At 37.1% G+C, this 13,181-nt stretch overlaps 1 protein-coding gene across 2 annotated transcripts in view; it reads left to right on the forward strand.

The window, feature by feature from the left end:
- Positions 1-13,181, forward strand: part of LOC126834194 (fasciclin-1) — a 60,336-nt gene that overhangs the window by 34,919 nt on the left and 12,236 nt on the right. For both annotated transcript variants that reach the window (XM_050565947.1, XM_050565948.1), the window contains exons 2-4: positions 9,061-9,199; positions 12,327-12,499; positions 12,585-12,718. In XM_050565947.1, coding sequence (XP_050421904.1) covers positions 9,061-9,199; positions 12,327-12,499; positions 12,585-12,718 — 446 coding nt within the window. The remainder of the gene's footprint in view (positions 1-9,060; positions 9,200-12,326; positions 12,500-12,584; positions 12,719-13,181) is intronic.

Raw genomic sequence — 13,181 nt, forward strand, 5'->3', positions numbered from 1 at the left:
ATCGAAAGTCGGATCGTTATAGCGATTGGCTATAGCCAGAGATCGCGATAGTCCGGTTTCTTTTCAAAGGCCCGACCCAGCTAAGATTTTTTATTTTTTATTTTCAACTCTTGGCTATAGCTCAAAATCGCCGCTCGTGCGGTCCACTGTAAAAACAAAGTATAGCAATGCGGAACTCTTGAAACCACTTTAAGCAACAATAAGATATTAAGGATCTCTCGGAAAGTGTATAATATTATTATTTATCATTGTTTTGTTGGCTGGTCCGCCCTATTTTCTCTCCGGCCTGTCGTCTGGGTTACGGCGCAAGCTGGGCTGAGCCTTTTGCGGTCTCTCTATATAATATATACTTAAAAGTTATTATATCATTTCACTCTGGCGCCCGTCTGTCGTCCCGTGATCCCCGTAATGGCCTTAAACGCTACGAAGACCTTCGTTGTGTCGATAATTTGTCATAGTTTGCGTTTTGTTTTCAAGTATCGGATTTAACAGTCGACCGACCAACTAAGTTTTCTACCGGCTGTCTTGGATACTTCCAATACTTTAATGGCGACAGTTTCGATAAGTTTATTTGATGATTATCTTATCTTTTGCTGCATATACCCAGGCACACATTTTGGAAATAATTGCTTGCCTTCATTCCGTTTGAGATTTTATAAATGATCGACTTGTCGTGATCATGATATTGCTCAAAAATAATTATCATCGATAATCGTTGGGGTTGTCATCTGCCGGTATTGATTAATAATATTCTAATAATGGAAGTTCTAGACAATCCGACTTATTATTAATATAATATTATTATGAATAAATGGCCTATGACATGACGCCTTCAGCAGATGATTCGAATTTCATTAATCATTCGCCGCCGAGGCCCGCAAACGGTTTTAATGCAATTACCACGTCTGACCGCTAACGACCGCCTGTTATTTAGGTCGATAAACGGTTTAATTTGATATTAGTTAAAGCAAAAAAAAAAAAAAAATAGACAAAAAAATTACCACGAAAGCGTTCGGTGAGTTATACTAGATATCGACATCGGTGCTCTCTTGTGTTGTTGGCATGGCAACATACATATTAGGCGGCGCCCTTATGTCATATACTGGCGACTAATAGCAATAGCAGGACGGCCAGAGGGGATGTACCCTCCTAAAACGTCTCCCCTTTTCCGTCATCGTGTACATATATACGTGTGAACGTTCAAATTATAATTTTAGGGTCAATGAAACAAAACAAAAAAAAAAATTGTTGTTTACCCTATTTATTTTAAACGACTCGAGCTATATATATTGCATGTGTTGCATAGAGTGACACGGGACCGTTTCATTTAGTTGTACCGTTGTATACAAACAAGTAATACTATAATACGCTCTGGATATCGACTCATTATTAGGTTACATTGTCGTCGGACGCACATAAATCGCTCGTCCGACTTATTGACCGTGACGACAAACCGAATATAAGGCGGAGGACGATGTCATAATAATTCTCTAAAATCATCGTGTAAGGGTGTTTTTATAGCCTTTTCTTGTCGAGTAAATATATTCACATTGACCCGGGTAATTATTTGGCAGAGGGGCGAAGGAGAGTATGGCGGCGACGCGAGGGGAACGAATCGATTGTTTTAAAATACACACTAACGATTTTGCTGTTTGCTAAGCAGAAATGCTTGTTAAGCACCCTTTTTTTATTTTTTGTAATCTACTCTAGGTTGTACGTTGTGAGCTCAACAACGCAGTTCTTCTGTAGTTTTTAGTTGTTTTTTGTATTTTTTTGTTATATTTGGCCGGAGATAGATGGCCAACTTTTACTGTCGAACAACACGTCGTTTCCGCGGTCAGTTCTCCGTTGTCGGTTTGGCGCCACTTTTCTTCATTCGAGTCTTGAAACCCGCGGTCGAACCGGTTTCTCCAATAGCAAACACAAGACGTGTGTACACTATATAATATAACCGTCGACTAGTTTGATTATAAATAATAATATTATTATTGCCATGAACGCAAGGTCAAGTTTGTCAGTTCTGCGTGCAAATCGATTAATGTTTTTTAAATGTAATTTTTATTTTTGAAGAATAGCCCATAATAATATAATGGTAATAATAAAACGATAGAAAACGGCAATGGTCAAAATAATCACTTTCACCGACGCCGCAACGTTTCGGTTTGTCGTGACCCACAGGACACACAATGACCGGTCCAACACCATTAATAATAAGTACCTGTCTTGAAAAAAAACGTATAAAAAGCTATCTTTCAAACTGATGACATCGTAGTGTAACTGCGCAATTGTCCGGTCCGTGTAATTTTCCACAATTGTTTTTTTTTTTGTTGTTTATTCGTGGTCGACTCTCTCGGAAAGTAGTCTGTCGCCAATAGTGGCCGTGTTGATTTTTTTCGCGCACGTTAAACACCAGGAGGTTTTGTCGTTTGTGCCAAAATTTTGGAAAAAGCGGCGACCCCAGTTCAATGACTCGGTCGGTCCACGGTGGTATCGCGTTACTAAGTTTATACCCTTTGCAGTTCATCGAGGTAGAAAATGAAAAGGGAAGAAAAAGGATAGGTTCAAAATGGATTAAGAAATGAAATATGATTTCGGATGGGATCTTTTAAGGCGTCTGATGTTTCTCGTGGAATCCTCGTTTCGGGTCCGGAGCTAATGGTTTAATGGTCTTTTTCTATTATTTTCGGCGGCGGGCAGCGTTTAGTATTTTCTACACGTGTAACCGCAAACATCCAGTATATATACAACTTTCTTCGAGCAAGACCTGAAGAAGTGAAAAATGATTGGATTTCTAACGATTTCTCAAAATCACGCATTACTGTTACCACTGGACCTACCGTTCTTGGTCCAAGCAGTCGTAGTGTTTGGCAATCTTAGTATTGAGCTGGCTTTTTTCTGCTCTCTATTATAATAACAAATTTAGTTGTTTGACTCTCTCCAGAAGAGGTCGATGAGCTTGATTGAGATACTTTTTTCCAAACAAAACATTTTAACCAAAGTATCTAATTTTCGTATTAAAGCAAAACACGGATACTTGTGCGTTTTTTAAATTTCTATATAATATGTTAAGTTGTAAAGAATACTTTTATAATAAATTTAAGTAAATTGACAAATAATCTTGAAGTCTTTGTAAACAAATTCAATTACTTGTATAAAGTTACAAAAATGTGTATTATGACTATCTCTATCGATGACTTATTTTTATTTCACTTTCCAGCGGTAAAATATAAAATGTTCAAATTGTTTATTAAAACATTATTTATTTATAAAAACTAACAATACTAAAGTCAAATTTTTTTTTAAATATTTAATAATATTATTTTGTAACTGACTCGACGTACAAAATTATTTTAATAGTTTTACTGAAGTAAGTCTACACATAATAACATTTCAAACACTTGTGGTGTACATTTATATTTAATATTATTTTATTTATTATTAATTTGTCATTATAATTTATGAAATAACTTTAATACAATTAATTTATTTTATGCCATGGTTAAAAAAAGTCCAAACATTTTTACAAATATATCATGTTTTGTGTGTGTGTGTGTGTATGTTATTATTATTTTACTTGGTTCTTTGCGTTAGTAACAAACATGCCACAGGGATTGGGACACAACAATTACTATTAGACGGTCACACGAAGCCCCCAAACGGTTCGCTACCGAATCGATACCTAAACCCGGGGAGGATCTATGGATTGGAACAAAAGGGAAAAAACTCTAGGAGGGTCGGTTTTTATTATACCCAGTAGGGTTCGTTGGAGTATATCAACGGGGAGACGAGTCGTACACACGAAAAGCGTATAACAAGTCTACGGGGAACGATGGTATATAATATTATATGGCATTTGCGGCGGGCAAAGAAAACGAGGATAACACAAATTCAAGCCTAATATTATATTCACAGCCGCTCGCCTCGTTTTAACATAAAAGAGTTTTCGAAATAAAATTATCAACAACTCTTTATTTATATATTATAAGCCTTCATAAAATCCCACTCTTTATGTAGGTTTTTACGACGTTTACCGTTTAAGTGTGTAAACCGTTTGGAATTAATTCGTATATGTGCACATTGTGTTGCCACTTCAGTTGGGGCTTTTCCTCCTTATGCATGTTAATTGTTAATCATATCAATTAGAGCCGATGACCGGCAGTTGTTGATCTGTGTGCTCTTTCGGCCGTCACGTCATTGGGATGCTTTTTTTCTCATATCTTAATCATCATGCCATCGTTGGATGACACAACTTATTTTATAATATCGGCCAGTAGTGCCGTACAACGTTTTTAGTTCTTGGTGGTGACCAAAACAGTCTATTGTTATTCACTGTTTACTGGATAAATTTTTTTTTTTTGTAGTAATAGCTGTTGGTTAGGCTTATTTTTAGTAGGCAACAATTGTTTTTATCTACATTCTACAGCTATTGACACTAAACAAATAGGTAGGATAGCTAGAGTATTTTTTTTTGGAGGTAACATAAATGGTTCCTTGAAATACCAAAAGGAAATGAGACGGATTAAAAAAAAATACTTACATTGAAAAGTAAACCTTTTATTATTTAAAACTCTTATGTTTACAATCCATTATGTTTATCATACATTATGTTTACAATCAATTTTATATAAATAAAGACAGAGGAGATAGGTAGGTTTATATCTGAAGTGAATAAAGAAACGACGGAGGAAAGAGATTTCAGGAGAGAAAGGTGGATCTACCCGACCCGTTTGTTGTATGAGTATAAATGAGAAGATTTACATTATTAATGTCTAAATATATTAGTATTCATTAATCATGAAATGTTAGAAATGCATACGATTATGTTTTGAGTAAAAAAAATTGAGTTTCGATTCCTTACTGCGATTTTTAGTAGAAAGTTGTATACCATTCTATACCATATTATCAAAGTAGATTTGCGACTTGTTTTGAATTTCAAGAACCAATTTATTTAATTACCTCAACTCGGGGGCTCTTACCATCGTATGGATTGTAGGGATTTCCTACTGTGTTTATTTTAGCGTTCGGAGTATTATTTTTCAATTGAGGAAACTTGTTATGTAGGTATCTAACGCGTGACCGAGTTGCGGGATAGAGTTTTATGTAAATTTTTTTTGTGAACACGACCACAAAAAGTTTGATCCGTGCAAAAGTTTTTCTGTAATAATAATACTCTATACAGTTGCTGTTCGGTCGACTTTCGTCATCGGCCACTTTCGCAACTGCACAACAATATGATAGAGCTAACAAACGATAGCAGTCATTATGTAAATTGTAATGATATATTGACCACGTTCAATTGTTGTTGGCTTAGTACAGTAAATTGGCGGTTTGTCGCACAGCGCGTTTAATGAGAAAATATTGATGATAATTACTAATGCCCACAGCCTTGCCGTCGCCAACCGACTCCGGGTCGTTTTTAATTACAATAACCGTGTTTCTTGGGTTAACAACTTGACCGCTTTCTTATAATTTTCTTATAATTTCTCATCGTTTACATAGCCAGCCAGTCTTTTTGATCGTAAGATTACACACAGCAATTCCTCGGAGTTTCCTGATAAACAATAAATGATTGGAAGTCGCCTATTGTTTGGCAATTTTTCAATTACATCTATATGACATTCCACGCACTCCGTGTGCTCGCATCTTAATAATAATAATAATAACTGTTAACAAACAGGCCGTACGTACCTTGTGTATGACCTCGGATAGTTAGAATCGACGACCACGCCTTACAGAGAATCTTTTTCTCTGTGCAGTTCATTTGCCCCCCTATCCTTAATGCCCAAGTTGTACTTTTGCTCAATTGAAGAATAGATCACGACATAATAGTGCATTTTGTTCGACCGCACTTTTTTCGACCTATTTGTTAGCAGTCACGTCGCACGTTCAATAATATATTACCTTGCGAGTTCTCTGTAGGGGTTTCACGGTAAAGACGTATTTTGGTTTTGTCAAAACGACTAAGTCGTTTGGTAATGCGCAATGTTTGTTGGTTTCTTCAGTATGAGAACAATATTGAAATCGCTTTTGCTTTGTCCTGCGGAAAAACAATGTGGCAAACGTGTTGACTACAATACCGCGTGTGTTAACCGACGTTAAATTTGTTTGATTCTGCGCTAATTGTCTTGTCAGCATAATAATTAATAACCGACCACGGTCGCGCGTGGAATATTCATAACCAGGCTTGCGACTTTTTTGCAATACTACTATAATAGTAATGTTATTCTTTTAGAATTTGCCTATGTACAACGCTACAGTGCCCGCCATTATTATGTGGCGTTTAAGTATTCTTGTAGTGCACTATAGCAGTACTCGATGTTCGAGAGATTTAAAAATTAATAATCGTGTTAATTACAAACACTATCATTAAAATAACTTTTTACACAAATAATTAAGTATTCTGTATTATTTTGTGGTACCCAAATGAGGGGAGGATAGCCCAGAATATACCCCCCCCCCCCATATTTCTCTCGGTTGTGCCTAAACAATCGTATTTCGATCACGGGCACGGATTTTGCTTGGATATAGATTTTGCTGATACTCAAGAGGTAAAATTATTATTAGCTCACAATGGGAGATCGACCGTGGCGGATGAAAGTCGGGCACGGTGGTGCCACTTTCATTTTCTTAGACAGCTATATCGATTGGCCCCGAGGGTTAGGCATGCGTTATCCTCCTTCCTTTCCCGCCCCCCTGTGTACAGCAAGGGTTTCCCAAACACTGTCAATCGATCGAGAAGTTTGAGTCGTTAAGCTCCATTCCTTATCATAAATTAATTCGGACATCTGTCTGGAAACGTTACATGTCGGCGCGACAGTTGTGCCTGTTGGCGGCTAAAAAAAGCTCCCTTAACGACTATACTTACAGTAGGCACCATCCAAATGGGTTTCTCTATTTAATTACTCGGCGCCGCACGCGAGTCGGTTGTTGCGACTGTTTGCGTGCAAGATTTAATTAATAAAAATACATTTAATACCTGTGTTTAATTAATCGATTTCATTCGATGTCAATGTTTTTTTTTTTAAAGTAACTTTTATCATATTAGGAAATTTCATATTGGAAAATTCAAAGTTAACAGATGCACGTTAAGCCTCTAAGGTGGTTAACACTAACCATAATGAACATATTATTATATCGTAAAATAGTATGAAAACTATTATTTTCTATTTTTTTTTCAAGCACTTAACCGTGTTGGCTCGGTTTTGATTTGTCAGTGATAAATTGTTTTGCGAGCTAGCTCCGGAAGGGCCGCACCCCTATTACGTCGCGTGTACACTGTAGTCTGCACCATATATATTTTTTTTAGATATAATATTGTAATATAAAATATTGTTTACCACACGTCACGTTTAATTTGTTATGTGTTGTATTATACTGCTGATGTAGATTTTTTTGTTAGATTAAAAATAATAATAATCATAATGGCTTGCTCGTAACAAATCTGCGTTTGTACTATTTACGAATTACAACATAATATTTTCGAAACACTTTAGGCGGATACTATATTATTATGAGTTTGCAAAAAACCCAGTGGGGATTTTATGTTGTTGAAGTCCATTAGGTAAATATTAAGGATTTACCGGGAAATATGAATTGTATTGGGTTTATGCACGATAAAAAAGTATTTGGGTCCAAAATTATTTTACAAAACTCTCCACGTTAATTAATTTTCGCCAAAAAATGTCGTTCGTCCTTTTCGACTTGGTGTATAGATTTTGACATGATTTTTATAGATGGTGGTATAACGGTTAGGTTTAATGTTTATTGCAATCGAGTTTGCGGTCTATTAATCTGCGCGGTTCTACAGATATAGAGAGAGACAATGGGTCGGTTTATCGTTAATGATTTTCTGAAGTCTTACAATGCTTCCGGTTTGTATGTTTCATATTATATCTAACAACCAAACGTTTGCCTCTGCTATGTATTGTTATTTATGACGGGCTGGCCGGTCACATTATACAGTGTTTCTAATAGGCCGTGGAATACTCGTTGTGGGATAATTAGATTGGCAGAAAAATAGAATCTACCGGCCGTGGTAAACGGCGGTATTGTTCTTTTGGGAGAGTCGAACGACGAGAAGTGATTGGATAGTTTTCCACACTTGGCCGACCGGAAATCTATATACCGAACCGGCGGGTCAAGCCCGACAAAAATATTGTTTCCAAATGTAGCTGTGGTATATTATTACGTGTAGGTATTATACATAATACCGGTGGACATCAAGTGTAACCACGGTAGCGGCGACCGCGTGTGCCTTATGTCCGTGTGATATACGGTTAGATATGATTCACGACTACTCTATACAGGAACACAACAAATGACTCGTCACGGATCGTTTGTCCGCGTTAGTTGTTGTCGTATGTGCGTGTCGTTTTGCCCGAACCGCGTGTTAAAAGTCCTTAAGTACGGTCCACAAACTATATAATATAATAGTACCTACTCGGGGGGGGGGGGGGAATAACAAAAAATGCTGTCCGATCGTTGCTTCGTCTCGACAGAGCGGATACGGGTAATTTTCACCATAGGCGTTGGCGGTTTTTTCTTTTTGTTGCTAAAATCTATTTTTATATTTAGTAAAATATCGTCAGAAACGTTGCTTAGATATTTTAGAAATTGTGTTTAGGTGATAATTGTATTATATTCTTGTTATAAATATGGTTCAAGAGAGGCAGGAAGAGGCTGTGTCCAGTCACTTGAACAACCCGCTTTAACTCTCTTCGCTAGGACTAATAAAATGTGTCTAATAAAATGTATTACCTACAAATTATAATTAGCACCATCGTGTTATAAGAGTAGTAGAGTTTTTATATTATGCAACATTATTATTTTTTATGAAATTGTTCAATATATCGTTTATTTGTTCAAAAAAAACCAAACAACAGTTTTGCAATGGGAATATGAAACCGAGTTACGGAACATCTCGTTTTTCAAAGATTTATAACTTAATTTTCAAACGGTTTTGCCTTACGATCGTATCTTAATTAGAAGCGCTCAGAATTTATTACAGTTATAAACGTCGAATATTATTTTTTAATGTTTTTTTATTTTTATTTGTTACAGATCTACAGTTTGATCGAACGTAATCAAATAGCCAACTCGACGATGCACCTGAGAGGCGTTACAGTGTTCGCTCCTACTAACGCGGCGTTTGTGTCCAAACAAGAAGACGACGACGAATACCTACCGTGTTATCACATAAGTAAGCAATGTGATGATTAGATATTTTTAAAAATATTGTTATAATAATAAAATAACGATCGTTCGATGCATCGCTACGATTACACAACACAGCCCGGGGCCACGAGGGGTCAATAGTTTTGTACGGGTAAAACGGGAGGTGTATATACGCTTAATAATAGTAATTATAACTGTGGGCAGTATATATAATGTATGTTCGATGTAAATTGGATCTTTTAAACGGGTTTCCAAGTCGAAAGCGACTACCTAGAAGAAGAAAGAGTAATATAGTAGTATGCCTGACACGTTGAAAATGTAACGTTTCGATGGCTTTTTACTAACTACCCGTGACACCCCGGAGTCTGTACTAAAATAATAGCCTTAAATGTATTTCGTACATTTTTAAAGCTAAGAATAATCTGCTGATAGTTTTTAACGGCAGATTAAGAAAAGTCACACCGTGTGTCGTAATTTTAGGCAGGAAAATATTAAAATTGAGTCTACGCTCAAAAATAAAACTAAATAATAACATAATTTAGATAGCCGCATTCAGAAACTGTAAAAGAAAAAATGGTGGTGGCTAATGGAAAGAAAAATAATGTACTTAGTGTAGTATTTTAACAATGGCGGTGACCGAGGGTCGTTGCCGCGAAAGAGGAAAAGGTAATGTGTTTGTGTGTGTGTTTGTGTAGGGAAGTTCCGGTGCATTGACTTACGGGAGTGTCACGGGGTTTTGAGCCAAGTAACGAGGGCTCGGACTCGAGTTCGGTCAAGGTGGTCTTGATGGAAACGCATTTGTCCGTTAAAACCACACCCGGGTATCGTTTCACCCAATAAGTATAAGCGCAAACTGGATAGAGCTATGCTTTTTTTTTCATCGAATTTTATGCTGTCGACTTATCCAATTGTGACATTACGGTTGTACGGTAAGAAGTTTGATATGGAGAAATCAGTTGATAGGAGTTAACACAAGTGATAACAATGATGTTTGATAAGAAGGTGTACAACCTATTTTAACTACAAGAAATACTAGTACAATTTTGCTGACATACTGGAGCTGACCGGGCTATTAATCATAATATTCTCTGGACAAAAATCAAAATTTACCTTCGATCTAACTAATAAAGCGGTATGGCACGGGCGTTGTTTACCCTCATAGTGGTGGGCCCATATCGCCGTGTATGTAAATGCCAAATCATGACATTTAAAACGGCTAGCTACCTGACAAGCAATGGCCGTACTTGTTTCGTGTTGGTTGCCTTCTTCGCCGGTTCAAGCGACCACTCTAAACAACGTATTTACATAATAGTAATTATGACGTTGTTATTTTAATATATTGTCGACGGCCATTGTTTGATTTTTACTTCTTCTTACATGCAAAACAATATTGCGACGGGTCTTTGGCGCGTTCACATATCCATCGTATAATGTATTCCACGTGCAACGTCATTTGTCTCCTCTCACGTAAAACAACAGCAACAATTCAGAGCTGTGCTGTGCCTAGTTTTTTTTTGTATTCTCCGGGTCCTCAGCATTATATTACATTATCGTTATGGCACAATAATTATTTTTTTTGTCGCATTCACCTCCTCTTCTGTTCTCGGCCACGACTTCACCCGCAGCCGCCACACGTCTATCTCTCTCTCGCTCCAGTGTTTGTGCGTTTGAATGCGTTTCGGTATTTTCTCATTTGACACGGTGCGTGCGACGCTTGTTTTCAAAATTTTTTTTTATATTATATTTATTAAGAATATCTCCAAAGCACACACACACACACACATACCTCGGTCCGATGGCGATGGTTTTTTTTTTTTTTATTATAAGGTGGCAGAATTCCTCCTCTGTATGTACTTGGCGGGCGATTATTATTATGTTTTCTTCACATATTCACCGAATATTATATTTCGTATCACGACGTCGTATACGCGTACAATAAAATAATAATAATAATAGCTGGTTCAGAAGAAGAAAAAAAACGGGACAAAAGATCAGATAGACTGTGACTAGGCGGAATCTATATAGGTACGCTTAGAATGTATATCAAATCTAAAGCGGTCGGTGTATTTAATATGTCACTATAGATTGTATGACCTCGGCCACCATATGTATACACAGCTGTACTTGCATATCCACATGTTGTACCTGTAACCGGGTAAAAAAAAAAAGAAATAATATTCCACGAGGAAAAGCCGCTGGTGCATTCCTCCGGAGAGTTTCCAAACTGTCAGCGCACACAAAAAGTTCTTTATACTTGATCGAATCACCGAATTCCCATGAAAAACAGCGTTAAAAAAAATACTACCATCAAGTTTTTAACAAGTCATCGGGGGCTTAATTAAATGTAAACATATAAAGAGAAGGGGGGGGGGCGAATAGCCTAAATGTGCAAGGCAAAGCGCGTCCCCGTTTTGCTTAAAATCAATAAAACCCAGTTCGCAAATGGTTGGTATTTAATAATTAACTGAAAAAATTTAACTGGGTCGCGCTTGGTTTTTTTTCTTAGAAAACCCGGTTTGTTGTGATAATATATTATGTTAGATGAGTTGTGTATAAGAGCTGCTGCGGAGCAAATGGTGAGATAGATAAAAAGCTATTTATGCGAAAAAGTAATGATGTACTTACTACTTATTACTATTAAATCGCAAATTTCGACATTGACTCTTTCGCCCAAACATCACAGAATTATGGGTTTAAAAAACCACCGTGATAAATTAATAAATCTGTGTAAACAATATTTTTACGATAAACATTTTTTAACGCTTATGATTAAAAAACAAAAAGCCGTTCCTAACGGCGGGGGCACCTGAGCTTTCGTTTGTTTGGCGCATACATACATACATTCGTTCAAAGCAAGTGCGTATTTTCGAGCATAAAAACAAACGCGAATATTGTACACTGTCTGAAAAGAGTTTATTTCAAGCACCGTCTCGCAGCATTCAAACGATAGAACTTTTTAACGACTACGGTTATGGGTTTTTAAGCGTTCGCTTTTGTAGCGCGCGCAAACTTTTTCTTCGTCGCCCACAGAATTGTTTTGACGGCGTGACGTTTATAAGTTTGCCCCAATTCTCTTGAATACTTGTTTGACGTTTTGCTCCAAAAAAACTTCTTCAAACGCGGTGTACATAATATCTGATTATCTTTTACAGCGAACGTGCCTTTGAAGTTGGAAGACATGGGAAGATCGGTGTCCTCCGAGCTGGACGGCAATCCGCCCATTTGGGTGACGAAAAAAGGACCAGAAGAGATTTACGTTAACCAAGCCAAAGTGGTGTACCATTTGGCCAACTACGTGCACAACAACACCCTCGGAAAACCTCAAGTAAAAATCGAAATTCCTAATTTTCGTATACATACATTTTAACGATGAGTGAACTTATTATGTGAAACGTTTTTTCCCCCTTCAGGTCTTGCACGTTATCGACCAAGTGCTGCAACCGCTGAGAATGAGAAAGAACAGCGGCGCAACCGTGTACAACCCAAACGCGTGGAAACTGATGGATGTGGCCGAAAACTTAGACTTGAACGGTTACCATACCAAGTGAGCACATACCAAGTCAATACATACAATTAGTTAACCCTCGCAGCACAACAGTAATGATAACACTGGTTAATACAAAATCGAATATTAGTCTTTCGCGCACACCGCCAAATCTACGTTTTGGCGGTTTTTAATGTAACTTTATCGCCAGGATGGCCTCACTGTGATAATTTCCAGCAGCATTAATTTAATCGTAATTTCCTATAAAATTATTATCTGTTCAGGTTATTATTAAAAAAAAAAAAAAAAGAGTGTTTTGTTACTGTAGTTGGCGGTGTTGCTGCTTTACTGACGGCAATTTAGTATAAGTAATTACTTAATAGGTTTCATCGCGTTAATATGTCTTCCGGTACGATTCGTTTTGCGTAGGATCCGCGTTTGTTTTCCGTTAATTATGCGGTCACGGCGTTTGACATCGTTTGACCTTTTGTTTGTCACGAAATGTCGAAAATATTATCCAAAA

Source organism: Adelges cooleyi, unplaced genomic scaffold, assembly GCF_023614345.1.
Source record: "Adelges cooleyi isolate 19-005CV unplaced genomic scaffold, UGA_ACOO_1.1 ACOO_flye_CR_arks_rails_tigmint_CR_PRNA_21, whole genome shotgun sequence".
Classification (NCBI taxonomy): domain Eukaryota; kingdom Metazoa; phylum Arthropoda; class Insecta; order Hemiptera; family Adelgidae; genus Adelges; species Adelges cooleyi.